The 17,174-nt window shown below is 40.3% G+C and overlaps 1 protein-coding gene across 2 annotated transcripts in view; it reads left to right on the forward strand.

Moving 5' to 3' along the window:
• Nucleotides 1–17,174, forward strand: part of UBE3C (ubiquitin protein ligase E3C) — a 114,795-nt gene that overhangs the window by 43,578 nt on the left and 54,043 nt on the right. For both annotated transcript variants that reach the window (XM_060107472.1, XM_060107471.1), the window contains exons 10-13: nt 1,800–1,987; nt 10,296–10,382; nt 15,201–15,358; nt 15,512–15,744. In XM_060107472.1, the coding sequence (XP_059963455.1) occupies nt 1,800–1,987; nt 10,296–10,382; nt 15,201–15,358; nt 15,512–15,744 (666 nt within the window). The remainder of the gene's footprint in view (nt 1–1,799; nt 1,988–10,295; nt 10,383–15,200; nt 15,359–15,511; nt 15,745–17,174) is intronic.

The following is a 17,174-nucleotide window of genomic DNA, read 5'->3' on the forward strand; positions in this document are numbered from 1 at the left end:
TTGTCAATTTTCGCAAATTTTATAGATGATAAATACTATGATTGGTTTTTAAATTCATTTTACGAACAGTGTCACCTATTATCTCCCACTTCTCACCGAGTGTTGTTTACTGCTCATTTTCAAGGAATAAAAAGCTTTATGTCACTTTTACACACAGTTTGTCTGCCACTGACGTCTTTTTCTCTTAATTACACAATGGAAATGGCTTGAGGTGTGGCTGTACTAGGTTTTAGATATATATATTTTTTGGTTGGGAAATTTCTCTTTGGTTAATGCCAAGTCTAGTCCCAGGAGCAGTACACTTGAGAGTGACTTGTGCTGTGTTGGGTGGGAGTTGCGGGGGTCGAGTGAAAGGGCACAGAGGCTCCCTTAGCAGAGATGAAAAAGCCATAACAGGAGGACAGGGGGAAACAGATGAGTGGTTGCCAGGGCTTAGACCAGGGCAGGGTTGATTACAAAGAGACAAAACAGAGTTTTGGTGGGTGCTGGAACTCTGGCATCTGTCAAAACTCAGAACTGCACACCAAAAAGTATGAATTTTATTGTATGGTCAAAAAAAGAAGTGGGATCCTGTAGATGAAATGTAGATAAAACTTCTGTTTTTAGAAGACAGTTTGTTAATACTTAACCTTCAAGAGAATCTGTGAAATTTAAATTTTATTTGTATAGGCATACCTCATTTTATTGCACTTCTCAGATGTTCCATTTTTTACACATTGAAGGTTTTTGGCAGTTCTTTGTTGTCAGGTGATGGTTAGCATTTTTTAGCAATAAGGCATTTTAAAATTAAGGTATATACATTGTTTTTTTTTAAAGACGTAATGCTATTGCATTATGTATTTAATAGGCTATGACAGAGTGTAAACATAACTTTCATATGCACTGGGAAACCAAGAAATTCATGTGAATTACTTTATTTCGATGTTTGCTTTATTGTGGTCTGGAACCAAACCTGCAGTATCTCCAAGGTGTGCCTATACAAAATGCGATTTGTATCTTTAGTGAAGATATATATATATATATAGATATAGATATAGATATAGATATAGATATTAGATACATCTCTAATACAGTGTTTTATTTGGTAGATTGTTACAAGTTACATAAATTATATTCATCCAGGTTTCCAAACAGTACAGTCAGTGATACCCAGTGTTGTATATATAGTAATTTTTATATACTCATATATATGTACATATATGAAAAAAGTATGTATCTTTGGTTAATATCCCAAATAGGTAAACTGCATCGAGTATTAGCTCAGCTTTTAGTCAGTGAATCAGATATTCTAGAGAAGTTATGCTGTAAAATAACAGGTTTATGTATTTTATTTGATGTTTTTTAAGTTCTTGAATATTCTGACTATTTTGCTTAAACTGTGGTATCTCAGATAATTTAAAATGAAAATTTTATCAGATGGTAATACATTTTCACACATGTATGCTTAGTATAATGCAATCTGAAAAATATGAAATAAATTTTTCTTAAAATGTAAGGGCTAAAAATATTGTCACATTAGTAAGCAAAACTGAGTGTTCACAGTTCCTGTGTTGTTATACTGGGCAAAATTGGTACCTACCATAGATAATGACTTTGGATCTCCAGAGGATTTCAACTTACTTTAACAGGTGACTTGGTAGAGATATTGATATGTTCGTTGTGATGTGGATAATTTTTAGGTAATGCCTTTCTTATATTTTCAGTTGAAGGAAAATAAGATGTTACATTATCTTTGTAGTGTTGAGCTGAGTTCTAATAGAACATGGTTAACTCAGACTAACCCATCTGGTGTGTTTTAGGAGGATGGTAGACTGTCAGTACCGTACATAACCGAGGAATGTCTGAAAAAGTTGGATACGAAACAGCAGACCAACACCCTGTTAAACCTGGTCTGGAGGGACTCAGCCAGCGAGGAGGCCTTCACGCTGATGGCGGCCATCTGCCATACACTCATGGTGCAGCACCGAGTCATGGTACCCAAGGCCAGGCAAGTCTCCTGGGCGTGGGTGCCTCGGTCCCGCGGGCTCTCCTCCCTCTGCTGGCCATCCGCTCCCTCCAGCCAGGGTCATGGAAAATGAAAGTTTGTTTGTTCTTCTTTTCTAAACCAGCGAATACTGTTTAAGTCCTTTCCCTGGCCTTTGACATGTTAGCCAATCCAGGAAGCTCCTCTTGTGTGCTGTCTGGGGTGAGGGGAGCTTAGTCCTGGCCACCCCTTTAAAAAGTCTGACTCGTGCCTGGATGGTAGAACCAACATGTTACTTGTCTCTCTAGGCTTTTTCATAGCACTCTTTTTGTCAGAGTGCCCTTGACAGTTCACTTCGGTACCTGAAAAACTTTTGTTCTTCAAAACTTTGAAATGAACTTTTGAGAGGGACAAGAAACATAGGAATTTAAATGTGGCTGATGAAGGTGACAGTAACCTTAAACTATTGATATCTTTTCCCTCTATTTTGAGTGATAGCTGAGCAGTTTCCTAGAATTTAACAGAACAATGCTCAGAGGAGTGCAGTGAGACCGAGTGTAGTGGTTCCACTAGGAACTGAGGGGCCACCCTCTGTGAGGCGCGTGGGTGCCTGAGTCCTGTGTGACCAGACAGAGTCCCCTCTGTTTGTAAAATGCTATCCCGTAACATGAAAAGAGCTGTTTCTTTTGCTAGGAAAGCGTTCTTTGAAATGAGCTGTATACAGGGAACTCATCACCTGCAGCTGCCTTGTAAACACTAATGCAGCCAACTAATTAGGTGCTGTCCTAGCTCACTGGTGTTTATTAGTGTCGGACGCAGCAAGATGCCAGGGAAACTGCGAGCCCGGGATTAGGTGATTAGCTCTCTGTGGGCTAATTGCGTCAGAGCAGGATGTGAGATCTGAGGATCTTGCAGCTGAACTAGGCCCCTTGCTTTTATTGGAGCACAAAGTCCATTGCTTTGGGTAGTAATGACTGGGTTTGATGCATCGCTGCCCTGGTCTGGGGTTTACCGGTGAACCGCTTCCAGAAGGTGTTTAATGGTAAAGGAGCTTTATATGCAGCCTTGATTTTATGAGTACAGCACCTATTTCCTCTAAGAAAGCACTCCAGGAATTTTATTTATGGCCTAAATATATTAGGTTTTGAGTATTCAGAATGTTTTTCATAGCTCATAAAAGAGCAAATAGGCTTATTTTAACTGTTGTAGATTTTAACTACTTGCAACTTTTTTTTAAGGTATTTAAAAGATGATTAGTAAATTCCTAGGCTGATAACACACTCTCAGCTCTTCCCAGGCTCATATTAGTCCCTCTTATTTTCAGGGTTGGGATTTGAGGTTTTAATTTCTGTTTAACATTGATTGTCAGGATGTATAAAGGAATTTGGAGGCCCTTCCTACATTGATAATGGAAAGATTTCTAAGATATTTTTAAGTAAAAAAAAGGAAGATATAGAGCAATGAATAACTGTCTTTTGTGTCTGAAAGGTGGAAAAAGTAAGAATGTGTATTTGCATTTGCATAAAGAAACTTGGAAGCGTTCACAAGAAATTCATAGAAGCGATTTCTCACACGTCTGGTTCTGCTGGGGAGGCTGAGGGAGGAGGAGAGGGTGGACCTTGAACCATGTACTTTTTAATATGGTTTGAGCTTTGGATTATGTGAATTATTTTAATTTTTAAAAGTTAAGTAATGGACTGCCATCTCCTTTTATGAAAGAAAATTTGTAAATCTTACCATTGAACTTGGAAATCTGAATAAATTTTTGGATTTAAAATTCATATTCACTAATTTTAAATATGAATAAATATTAACTGGTTGTATTGTGGGAGGGGAGAAAAAGGCAGGCACTATCTCAGTATCTAGAGAACTAAGCCTAGAAAGTGGGATATTTAAGTAGACCATTGAGGACAGCCCGTCGGCAGGCGCTCAGCTTTACCCCTGGCTGACTCGGAATCAGGCTTAGCGGGCAGGGCTCTGGTGTTGTGTTGGGCGGATCCGTGCTGTTGGGAAGTGTTGTCTGTGCTGGACGAGGGCCTCGCTCGCTGCCCGCTGCCGCCCGGTCCCCTGGGGGGCTCCTGCTGCTGCCAGTGACCCTGCGCCTGTCTGCCCCTCCTCGTCCTCGTCCCTCTTCTTGAAGCCCTTTTGCTTAAGCCACTGGATTCTCGAGAATTTCCCTGTCGTCGCAGGCTTCTCCTTCTCAGTGCTTTCTGTGGGTTCTTCTTTGTCTCTGTTTCAGTGTTTCCTAAACCTTAGACTTCTCTTCCTGTTCAGTTCCTTAGTTCCTTTCTGCTCGGTGGATTCTCTGGGTGATCTTGACCACACAGGCGGCTTCACCTGCTTTCCGGAGCTCCAGACTTCCGTTCAGCCACTTACTAGCAGGGGCCGTCCTCACGCTCCCTTCCTGCTGCCTGAGATTGAACTCAGCATTTTCCCCCTAAACCTGGGGGTCACGCTGGGGCTGCAGTGTCCTGTAGGGCCGCCACTAGTGAATCGTGGCCACTTCACTTTAAATTAATTAAAATTACATAAAAGTACACATATATATGGAATTTAAGGGAAAAAAATGTCATGAAGAACCTAAGGGTAAGACAGGAATAAAGACACAGACCTACTTGAGAATGGACTTGAGGATATGGGGAGGGGGCAGGGTAAGCTGTGACAAAGCGAAAGAGAGGCACGGACATATATAGACTACCAAACGTAAGGTAGATAGCTAGTGGGAAGCAGTTGCATAGCACAGGGAGATCAGCTCGGTGCTTTGTGACTGCCTGGAGGGGTGGGATAGGGAGGGTGGGAGGGAGGGAGACGCAAGAGGGAAGGGATGGGGGAACAGATGTATATGTATGACTGATTCACTTTGTTATAAAGCAGAAACTAATTTAAAAAAAAAAAGTACAAACGCAGTTCCTCAGTCACACCAGCCACATTTCAAGGGCTCAGTAGTCATGTGTGGCTTGTGGCTGCCACATTGGATAGCACAGTGTAGACCAGTTCCACCATCACAGAAAGTTCTGGTGGACAGCGTTGCCTGAGAGTTTAGGCTCTCTCCGTAGTTCCCTGTGTGCATTGTCACCGTGGTATGTGAGTGCTGCGTACTTTGTGTTGTGTTGCCAGACTGAATTGTCAGATATACAACCCACATTATTTCATCCTCTTGCTTGAACGTCTAGCACTGAATCCCTTTGGCTCAGGACAGCACTCGTATCTCTGCCTAGTGCAGTGCGGTGCCCTCTCCTATTCCAGTGTCTGGTTACCCCTCTGACTCCATTTCTAGCCATAAAATTAGGGCTTTTTGCCCCAGCCACGCTTCATTACTTTCATTTTCTTGCTATTTTTTATGTCTCCAGGGTATTTCATGCCTCTCTCCTTTTGCCTGTGGTAGTGTCTGTCCAAAATGCCTCTGCCCTCCTTGTCTTTTCTTGGCTGAATTGTCTCTTAGAGTCATGCAAAGGTTATCATCTTTCAGAAACCCTTTATATCCTGAGATTTCGCCTGTAATTACAGCTTATAGTGAAATTTTCATTTTATGGTAGGTACTCCCTTAAAAGTTGATTTTAAGGAGTTTGGGTTTATACTTAAGGCGGGTGGAGGAGCGTATTCCTTGGGGCTTGGCTTTTTTGTTTCATTAACATCTAGAGACTTGGAAATGGAATTTTAAAGGTAGTGTTTTAAGGATCAGAAAGGTTGGTGTTACAGTTTTCCTCTAGTTCCCTTGTTCATACCTCATAAGCCATCAGAATCAGTTTTATTGTATCAGGTGCTTGCTTTTTCTACCAAAAATTAATAGAATGAGCCAGCTTAATTGTGTCTTGTGTTATTAATCATTGTGATTGGAACAATTGTGTGCCCTGGGAGCGTATAGCTGTTTCCTCATCTGTTTTCTAAGCACTATTAAGTAAATGTGATAATGGGTACCCCCTTACCTCTTGATTTGTAAGTTCATATCTTTAATAATTTGAGATAGAATGATTGTGCAGGAGTACTATATACTGTTCATGTTTTTGTGAACAAATTTTTATAGTATTTTAGAAAAAATACTGAGAACGTACCTACAGAGAAACAATTATTATTATTTTTGCCTATGGTTTCGTGCTTGCTTTTATTATCAATGATATTTTTGGTATAAACAATAGATTGAAGCAGCTATTGATTATTGTTATAATTTGCATTCTTACGAAGGTCAGATAAAATTTGTGAGCTATTTGACATTTCAACACAATGATTTTATTATTGCCTATCTTGAAATCATATATAGATTATAAATGAATTGGCAATAGTTATTGTTAGAGGCATCAAATTAATAAAGTAGGCCTGCTTTAGTCAAATTTAGGAATATAATTTGTAGTGAGTTTTGAAACTTCTAAGAATTTTCTAAACATTTGAGGATGACAATTCACAGGAAATACGAGTGAACTTGGAAAAAGCATACACAAAGGCATTTAAAATTTTTTTAAAGTTTTCTTGAAAGAAATAAAAGGGAAGGGAATATCAAGGAAGGCATCTAAGGTAATGAATGCTGCTTTCTTCCATTTTAATTTAAACTAATATGAGGGAAGGTACATTTTTTGAATCGGTTCATCTTAAAATTAAAGAAAATTAATTATCAGGGGAAAGGGAACTGTCTGTTTACCCTGGTCATGGTTTCAGCACTGGGATGTTAGTTTAACACAGCTGTATGTCTGAAGCTTATCTTCCGCTCTTAGTTCCTAGTTTGTGAAGAAAATATGTTTTAGGTTGCTTCAAGCTGAAATACATCTTAAAATTTTTATTATCAGTAAGGTAATTTGGAGCTTATTTCTAGTCTTGCATTATTCACAGGTGAAATTTATATGTGTATTTTAATATTGCTTTTGCCAAAAAAGTGATACTTTCAGCAGGAAAACACAAAGTATCACATTTGCACTTGTGTGTGGCAAGAGCAGAATGGTCTTTGGGTGGGTGACTTGTCATATTTCTCTTACCTGTGACACCTTTACATCCAGAGGAAGTCTCTGAGAATGCCTTGCTGTCATGACCTTCACTGCCTGTGTGTGAGCGGGAGTCTTCCACTGTGTTCTCTTTAATCACTTGAATAGTCCTTTACCAATTAACTCATAGGGTTGTCTCAGCTAAATAAAGCTTAATGGGTAATTTTTAATATATCCCAATATATGTAAAGAATACTTCACTTCCTTACCTTTTAGCAGTAAAGTCCCGAACAACCTTTATTAATTTATAAAAAAGGTTTAATAATTTGTTTTATTATTGCCTATTGAGTGATTAATTTAGGAACTGTAGTTGTTTCAAAATTAACTTGAAAAAAATTAACTTGAAATATAACTTTTGAAATGTGTAGCCATTAAAATTATGTTTCACAAATATGTATACATATTCATGTGGAAAGATGTTAGTTACAACTGTAGGTGAAAAACTGTGTTGTAAGAGAATGTATTGGGAGAACCCATTTTTGTTTACGTCTGTCCACCGTGTCTGGATGATTTATTCCAGGGTATTAACTGATTATTTTGGGGAAGATGGGATGAAATGTTGCTAAAGATCTTTTCCCTTGTGTTGCTGTTGTTTAGAAAAAAGAGCAAAGGAAGCACCTACTTACAGCACATTGTTCCTCAGACCTCTGAGGTGCCAAGTGTTAGTATTTATATATATTTTTTTTTTTTTTTTTTTTTTTTTTTTTTGCGGTATGCGGGCCTCTCACTGTTGTGGCCTCCCCCGTTGCGGAGCACAGGCTCCGGACGCGCAGGCTCCGGACGCGCAGGCTCAGCGGCCATGGCTCACGGGCCCAGCCGCTCCGCGGCATATGGGATCCTCCCAGACCGGGGCACGAACCCGTATCCCCTGCATCGGCAGGCGGACTCTCAACCACTTGCGCCACCAGGGAGGCCCTAGTATTTATATTTAACACACATTTAAGAAATCGTGTCAGTAAAATTATACTAGATAGTACACTCTTTTAAAAGACCTTAATTTCTTGATTAAAGGGAAAGAAGGCAAGCAGATATTACCTTCTAGAATTCCTTCATGTTGACAGTTCCTGTTTTTTATAGCTTTGTTTTTATTCTGTTTTCCATGGTTTATTTAATTGATCTCCTATGATTTATTGTGTTCTTACCATTTTTTGTTACTCCAATAATTTTTGTTTTAATTTCTCAACCTAATGAATTAGTATAGTGTTGTTATCATTTATTAAGTATGTACTTGTGACAAGCATAACTCACTTTTGTAGAATCATCATATTTTTAAGCTGGAAAAGACCTTAGACTTGATGTAGCACAGTCCCCTCGTTTTCTCATAAAAACAGGTTGCTTTTGGTCTACATGACACTTGAAGAGTGGTTGGGTTAGGTGATCTAATAGATTCTTTCTAGCCTAAGATGCATGATTCTAGGTAAATTTTACATATTCTTTTATGCTTCCACTATTTTTTAAATGATTATGCTTTTAATGCCATTTGAACATCTCAAAATGCACCACACTAAAATTGGATTGGATTTTTAAAAACCAGTACTCCATAATCCCTGTTGTAGACTCAGAAATTGCTAATGCTGAAGAATGTATCTGGTGTTTTTGATTGAATGCAGGAAAATAAGCAATTAAATTTGAGACTTTTATATTGAAGAGTGACTTATTTATCTAAACCCTATTCCTTTCTCTTCCACTATGGGCATTTAAATTAATACACTTTTTGCAAAATTTAGTCTATTAAAATATTTTGTATTATACTCAGTACAGTTAACAGTAACTGTGGTAATTAACTCCATAGAGAATTGTGGATACACACTGCATAGTGCTTTTATTTAGTCAGATCGTCCAGTTACTGTTAATGGCCATTTCTCAGGAAGGGACCTGGGGGTGGTCTCAGGAGACCCCACGGCTGGTGGTCGCGCAGTTGAGGAGGTAGAGGAGCTCTCCTCTAGCTCCTCAGGAGCCTGGGGGCTGCTACTTGCTCCGTCATAAGCTGGCTTGACAACTTTGGGGGTCAGACACCGTCTCAAAGTTCTTTCCCCTGAAAATCCAGTGATCCAGTGTTAATTTCAGCATCCCATAAAAGGTAGATAGGACTGGATGATATACGGGTATTAAAAATACGGAATTCTGTCCTCAGAATACTTCCATCGTCAAGTTTTCCTTCCAGGGTCATGCCTTGTGCATTCTCTAATACCACAGTGAAAGCTTTTTGCTCTTTAGTTCTGCTTGCTAACCAGCTTTGTCTTTGCTCTTCTACCTTCTTGTTCTTCTGAGATGGTTCTAAAGTAAGATCACATCCCTTTCTTAAAACCGTATTTTCCTACCATCCTAAACCATTTTTACTGTGATTTAGTCTCATAAGTTTGAAATTTGATTTTTGACTCCTGCCCTTCTAAAATTATACTAGATAGTACCCTCTTTTAAAAAGAGTGTAAGATGTTTTATGCAGGTTTTTTCTCCTGATTATAACTTTGTGACTGAAAATTAAATCCTATTACAAAAATGCAGTATACTAAGTAAAGATACTTTAAAGTTAAACTGGTTACCCACAAAGTTCCTTAGCCTTTTTAATCAAATTGATATTATACAGGAGGGGTTTTTAAAGCCTTTAAAATACATTTTTAGATTTAAATTAGTTTTGAGATGTTACCATTAACACTTTTTTTTTTTTTTTTTTTTTTTTTTTGCGGTACGCGGGCCTCTCACTGTTGTGGCCTCCCCCGTTGCGGAGCACAGGCTCCGGACGTGCAGGCTCAGCGGCCATGGCTCACGGGCCCAGCCGCTCCACGGCATGTGGGATCCTCCCAGACCGGGGCACGAAGCCACGTCCCCTGCATCGGCAGGCGGACTCTCAACCACTGCGCCACCAGGGAAGCCCATTAACACATTTTTATGTGTTTGTTTTAAAGGGGGGATGTTAAAATCAGTTAAATATTAAAATATTTTTTTAATTATTAAATATAATTAAAATATTTTTAAAATGTTAATGTGTATTGGTAGTAATATTAATAATACATAATATTGTGATGTAGTAATATGTTATGATACGTACTCAGAGGGGCAGCAAACTCAACTTGTGCTTTAAAACGGCCCGTCCGGTTCTCTTTGGGGTTGGTCTCATAGGCACAGCTCAGGGCCAGCTTAGCTCCGTAATAGTAGACAGTGGCTCTCACAGTTGGGGTGCACGGACTAGTTCTCATTTGTACTCCTTAAGCAGCCTGCTGTAGGAAGGAAGTGATTTGTGGTGTTATTACAGATGTTTTCTAAATTGTACATTATCTTCAGTTTATAGCTTTCTTCTTTTTGAAGAAGTATATTGAATGAATATTTGCTAACTCTTTCTTATTTCCCCTGTTCCTTTTTAGGCTTCTCTACAGTTTAGCCTTCAATGCCAGGTTTCTGAGACACCTTTGGTTTCTCATATCTTCTATGACAACACGGATGATCACAGGGTATGTGTTATACAGACTTAGAAATTGAACTTAAGGACATGGAAAGTGGCGATCTAATAAAAAGCACTGTAAGAAGGTATTTTTAAGTACTACTTATACTTAGCTTGTTCCATATTAGAAGAAAAATTCTAGATGGTCTCAGTTTCACAAAGTGAAAAAATTAATGCCTAACTTTACAGTTGTTTATCTGTGTATATTATTAAGAGTATGGCTTTATCTGAGGGTAAATTTGTTTTAAAAACCCTAGTCAGGACTTCCCTGATGGCCCAGTGGTGAAGACTCCTCTGCAGGTGGTATGGGTTCAGTCCCTGGTTGGGAGCTAAGATCCCTCATGCTGCATGGCACAGCCAAAAAAACAAAAACAAAACTAGTCATGTTTTAAAAATCAGAAACTTGAAATTTCTTTGCTTCATATGTCTTTTCTCTGCTTTTGATAGTGAAAATATAGATTTGAAGCAAACTTACCACCATTACAAACATTAAAACATATAAAGTATTGTAGAAATTGGTTTCTAAACCTTTTTGTTGAAATTTGATTTTTTATGTGAATCGTGTAACTTGAAAGCTAGAATCTTTAATATACATATTTATTGAATGCATAATATGTAGAGAATTTAATATTCAAAAATCCTTCACGGTAAATGGACGGAGGCCATTACCATGATGAATTTCTCCTCTGTCTGGGGTCTGAGCCAATTCTTCTGTACTGTAGTGTGAAAAGAAGTGTGTAACTCAGTTCACTGGAGACTCAGCTTCTAAAGTGCACTTGCACGCGGTGGAGATCACAGCCAGCACTGTATGTATTGCCAGCCTGTCCTGGGAAGGAAAGCACTTCTTTGTTTTAGGGCAAGCCTTCGGAAAGAAGAGGGTTTCCGTTTATATATATATATATATATATATATATATATATATATATATATATATATATATATATATATATATATATATATAATATTATTTATTTATTTAATTTTGGCTGCGTTGGGTCTTTGTTGCTGTGCGCGGGCTTTCTCTAGTTGTGGCGAGCGGGGGCTACTCTTCGTTGCAGTGCGCGGTCTTCTCATTGCGGTGGCTTCTCTTGTTGCAGAGCACGGGCTCTAGGCACGCAGGCTCAGTAGTTGTGGCGCACGGGCTTAGTTGCTCCACGGCATGTGGGATCTTCCCAGACCAGGGCTCGAGCCTGTGTCCCCTGCATCGGCAGGCAGATTCTTAACCACTGCGCCACCAGGGAAGTCCTCCTTTCCTTTTTCAAACAAATTTTATATTCTTTTGAGACAAGAAATAGAAAGCCTTACTGGTGGGTGAGTTTGGGGTGTCCAGCATTTCACTGTGCATCCACCTGCAGTCTCCCTTGGTCTGTGACACGGTACATGTGTAGCGCTCTTTGGGTCTCAAGCTTGTCATTGTGGTGTGTGGAGGACGAGATGGTCCCGTTTTCAGCACCTTCGGGTGAGTCCCAGCCAGCCCTGTGCCAAAGGAGCCCAGGTCCAGTCCTCTTCCCACTGCTAGAGGGAGGGCAGGGTACTTGTAGCGTAACTTTGAGTTACTTTCATGTTTTTTTCATGTAATTTTAATGCATCTTACATGACTGAAGGGAGTTTTGAATGACACCACTGGAGCTGGTGAAACGCAGAAGGGTGGAGCCATGTCTCTCGTCTCAACAGTGAGCAGCCGCAGTAGAGATGAGAGAGAGATAACTGAAGATCTAGAAAATATCTTTATATCCTGTGATTTTCAAATTAAGACGTAAGGTTTCTAGGTGTGTGTGTGTGTGTGTATTTCAAACACTTATGATTATGCCTGCCTTGGCATTCATGAATGACAGGTTTGTTTAGGGCAAAAGAAGATTGGGGATCATTGGAACCGGAAATTATCATTGATCTCCAAGTGTCTCAGCTTAGCAACAGAGGTCCCGTCCTGGCTCTGCCTGATGATTGCCTATTTGTTTATGGCATTTGTCTCCTGGTGAGGAGATGGAGTCATGGTGTATGAAAGAAAAATGAGATAGTATTGATTATATTAAATTATTAATATTATAAGTTAGTAAAGTTATACAAATTTTTTAAAACTCATTATTTCTTAAAAGCTCATTTGAGAATGAATTTCTTTGTAATTTAATTTATTAAAATAAACTCCCTCAAGAAACTTACAGTGTATTAACACATTCCTAATGTGTATCTCATCATATTTATTATTGGAATAAAATTAAGATGAAATGCCTGATTTTCCTGAAAATGGCATTAAGTGTAACTTGAAAATATCAGTGGTTTCATAGTGGGACTTACGCAGCTGGGACTCCTGAGCTTCAGGGAGCATAAGGCTCATGAGAGGAGCGTGTCAAAGTGTAGACTTCTTGGCCCCGGCCCTGAGGCTTGGGTTCGGGGCCTGGGTTAGAAGCCCGGATCTGTGGCCTCACGGGCTCCTCGGTGATGGGGATGCAGGTGAAGCTGAAGGGGCATATGGGCAGCTGGTTTCTGTTTTCTGATAGGCCTGTCTTTACCAAAACCTAACCTGAGGGTGTTTTGCCCTGTCACGGACAGGCCTGTGTAGTGAGGCTGGTGTGGTTCGTTTTTGTCTTTAGCTCACTAGGGCCTGTTTTGAGTATATCCTGCCCATTACTTTTCACAGTGGCTCCAGTGGTTAGTAGTACTTACAATAGCCCTCTTAAAGCTTTTCAAGGCAAGAATGCATTCACCAGAAGCTTCTAGAGGCGACGAGAAGCTCTTTCACTTAAGGGGAGGGGGACAGTCGCCCGGCCTCCTGTGGAAACCCCTGTTCTGAGGGTGTGTCCAGGGGTGAGGGTTTATCTGAGGCCTCGTCGGTGCTCCTTAGCCAGCCAACTCTCCGAGTCACGAATCAGTGTCTTTCCTTTCATTACAGTAAATTACGGACTTTTTATTTGCACATAAGTCTTTGACCTGTTTTGAGAGGAGTATCTGAGTCAGTGTTGATGGCAGAAAGAGCAGTCGGCAGAGAATCAGGAGACGTGTTTCATTCCAGCCCCAGCTGGACGAGACCACGGGCGCATGGCTGAGCCTTCCTGCCAGTCACGCTTCCTGTCATTCACGTGAACGTGGTTAATTCCTTTTGCTTGCCTCACAGGGGTTAAAGAGAACAAATAAGCTAATGTTGAATAATTGCCCTAATCTTCTTTTAGGGAAGCAGTGTAAGAGTTTTATGCGTCCTGACATATATGTGCATAACTGATGCCGCTGCTGAATTTAGACCCAAGGATTATTGACGGGTCACAGCTGAAAGCGGCTTTATCGCCCTCTTAGGTTCAGGAAATACTTTCTCCACATTGCAGCTGCTGAACTCGACCTGTACCATGTCCCCCTAAATAGTGTTTGTTTGTCAATATTCATTGTTTTTGTACTTCTGCAGTTAGTGACAAGGGAACTAAAAAATACAAACTATTAGTTTTACCAATATCAGCAAAACAAATGACCTTACCCTTTTGTTCTACTGAGTGGGTGGCACAGGGCTAGGCTTGGTGGGGGCGACCTGGGGAAGATGGGGGCTCCTGTCCTCTTGGGACTTGGCCACTGCTGTGCGGTGCCCCAGGCACACAGCCTTTTCCTGTCGTCCCCAGGTTGGCGAGGAGGGAAGACAGCGTGCTTGTGCCTTTGTGTCTGCCCTCACTGCACTTCTGTTTTGCACGGCTGGCTTTCACTCAGCGTGGTGCTCTGTGCTGAGCACGGGGGCCACGTGGGGCGCTGGCCCGGGTGTGCTGCTTCTCAGCGGGGAGCCAAGCCCAGGCTGCACAGCTGGGCCCTGCGCTCCAGCCCCGGTGGTGGCGTGCTGTCCCCTGAACTGTGCCGCGTGGACACCCTAGAGCTCCGGGTGGCTCATCCGAGCTGACCAAAGCCCCCAGCGAGGACAGCGCCTCAGCCAGGCCTCACCTCCTGCTCTGCTCGCCCATGTGACTTGGGGCAGCGGTGGGCCGGCCCCTGGGGAATTGCGTTCCTGACTCCTCGTCACATGTCGCCTCCTAGATAACTGTGGTTTGGGGGAAATTGATGTTCGAGGTGCAGGTGCGGGTGGAGGGAGATGAGAGATCGATCTTGCCCACAAGGTCTGCGAATCCAGGACCACCCGGACGTACTGGAGAGGCCGCGGGGCTTTATTCCTGGGGAGGAGCTCACGGGAGCCTCTGGGAGCTGAGTGTTCAGCGAGAGAGGGAGCCGCATTTAACCAGGAGGGAGAAGTGACCGTGAGAGCTCGCAGCTCCTGGGAGGGGAGAGACCCGCCCACTTTAGAGCTGCCCCAGGCAGCCTCGGGACTCCTCGTAAAAGTGGGAGCGGTAACAGTAACAGTAACGGGGCTGGTAGGTGGAAACAAGGCCCAGTGTCTAAAGGGGAGACAGCCTGAGGGTTCTCATTTGGGCTCAACATTTAACTGTTTTGAACGTTCCTGAATGTAAGTGGCTGGATAAATTTTTCATGAGACCAGCCCCTTTGTAGAGGGGAAAGAGGTGGTTTTCAGCATAAAAGTGAAGTGCGTGTCTTCAAGAGTGGCGTTACATACTCTCTGTTCTTCCAGTGAACCTTGGGACCACTGGTTCACTCTCACATTACTAAGTTTATCCAGTTGAAGATAGTAGCAGGAGCATTAATAAAGAGTGGTGGCTTGCTGTCCTATTCTTTAATTTATGTTATTTGTTAACCTATATTGTTAGAATGACTTTGCCTCCCCTGGAAGGAGTTTAATTGCTAATGTAAACGTTATTTTCCCTGATTATATTTGTCTGATGTCATGTCTTAATTTGTTCCCAAACTAAATCATTGCGGGTTTTTTTCTCCTTTTTCCCAATTCTAGGTCTATGGTACCATTGCTTCAGGTGATATCAAGGGGTTCTCCTATGTCTTTTGAAGATTCTAGTAGAATCATCCCACTCTTTTACCTTTTCAGCTCCTTGTTTAGTCATTCACTGATTTCCATACATGATAATGAATTCTTCGGTGATCCCATAGAAGGTAAGAATTTTGAGGAATTGGTTTGTTGCTGGCCTCATGGCCTGTCCATTTTCATAGGTGGTAGAAAAGTTTTAAGCCTTTTAAGTCTTTCAGTGTGTGTTAAGAAATGAAAAAAACCCCAAATGTGATAGAAACTTGGATTATGTTTTCCAGTTGTAGGCCAGAGACAATCATCAATGATGCCTTTTACTTTAGAAGAGCTGATAATGCTGTCTCGATGCCTTCGAGATGCATGCTTAGGGATCATCAAGTTGGCTTATCCAGAAACAAAACCAGAAGTTCGAGAAGAATATATTACAGCATTTCAAAGTATTGGAGTTACTACTAATTCTGAAATGCAGCAATGTATACAGATGGAACAGAAACGATGGATTCAGTTATTTAAGGTAATGAGTGTATGAATATTTTTGTTTACTGAGGTTAAATAATGTACAGATTTTTTTTGAATTGACTCATTTTAGAAGAATAGAAATACAGGTTTGTTTCAAGCATAATTGTTAGTTTGAAAAACTTTTAAGAAAAGTCATTTTCATTTTACATTTGCCTCCTTTTAAAGCCTTGTTTTTACATTGTTACTTGTATCTTTTATAAATTGCCCCAAGTACTTCCAATGACAAGGTGATGTATAGTTAAAAGTTTTTTTAATGTTTTCAGTTTTATTTTTCACTAAAAAATCTCTTACAGATTTTATGTAGTTAATCTTTTAAGAAATTGAGTAACAAAGGTAGAATAAGATCATTAACTTAATGCAAGTTGAATATAAATTATTTTAAAATATCTTCATTTTTAACCGTGCAGAAAGAGAAGTTACAAGTTACCGTGGCTGGAATGTTGGCAGGAAACCACCACGACTGAGAATAGAACTACTGGGGCAGAAAAACAGAAAAGAAAAAGGGTGCTTGACTTCCCATGAAATTTCTGCAGCAAACACATCTAGTCAGCTAAAATCGCTCATTAAAGGAGTGAGAGCAGAAGAAATGCATTTTCCAAATTGAATGCTAGATTTACAGTCCGTTTAATACTAGCGACCTCTCGCACGCTAATGTTCAGTTCGAGTCATCAGCTGTCCCTTTAGGTCTTTTATCACTGCTTTTGTCAAGCTATCTATTTAATTGAAAGAAGTTAATTGAATGAAAATGATCAACTAAGCTTGTATTAATATTGCTAATGGAACTTTCTTCTTGGCCATGTTTGGAGAAAGATGTCAAGCTAGACTTTAGGAAAGGCCCATTAATGCTTGCACTTAACCTGATGGGCTAATTAAGGACTGCTTATTCATCCTACGAGCACACCATAGGCTCTGTCCAGCCCATTCTGCCCGATTTTACAACACATTTCACTTATGAGCACGAGCATTAGTAGCAGTGAGAGTAACTGATAATGTTTTGATTGCACTGAATACAGAGCTAATGCATCACTGAATTTATAATTTGGGCAGATTGATGTAATATATGTTTGCACAATTTATTTTAATTACCTATCTCTATATTTCTAAGTAAACTTTTAGGGTCACTTGTTGAGCCCTTTAATATATCCTTGCTTAAAGGCTGACACTTTTGCATCTTTTCTAAGTTAAAAATAAGCTATATTGCCCATTTAAAACTTGTAATTCTTATGTAAGCTTTTCCTGGATATGGGTATTAATGGTAGCATGTATGTTTTTCTTTTAAGTATTTAATTAAACTCTGGGATCTTTATTAGTAAAACTTTCCATTACGTATGTTATCAGGTTTTGTGTACAGTATCAGATAATTTCATCATTTTATAGCACCTATACAGAATTTCGTAATTTTCATAGGACAGGCTTATCTTTAGG

Source organism: Mesoplodon densirostris, chromosome 9, assembly GCF_025265405.1.
Source record: "Mesoplodon densirostris isolate mMesDen1 chromosome 9, mMesDen1 primary haplotype, whole genome shotgun sequence".
In the NCBI taxonomy this organism is placed as follows: Eukaryota; Metazoa; Chordata; class Mammalia; order Artiodactyla; family Ziphiidae; genus Mesoplodon; species Mesoplodon densirostris.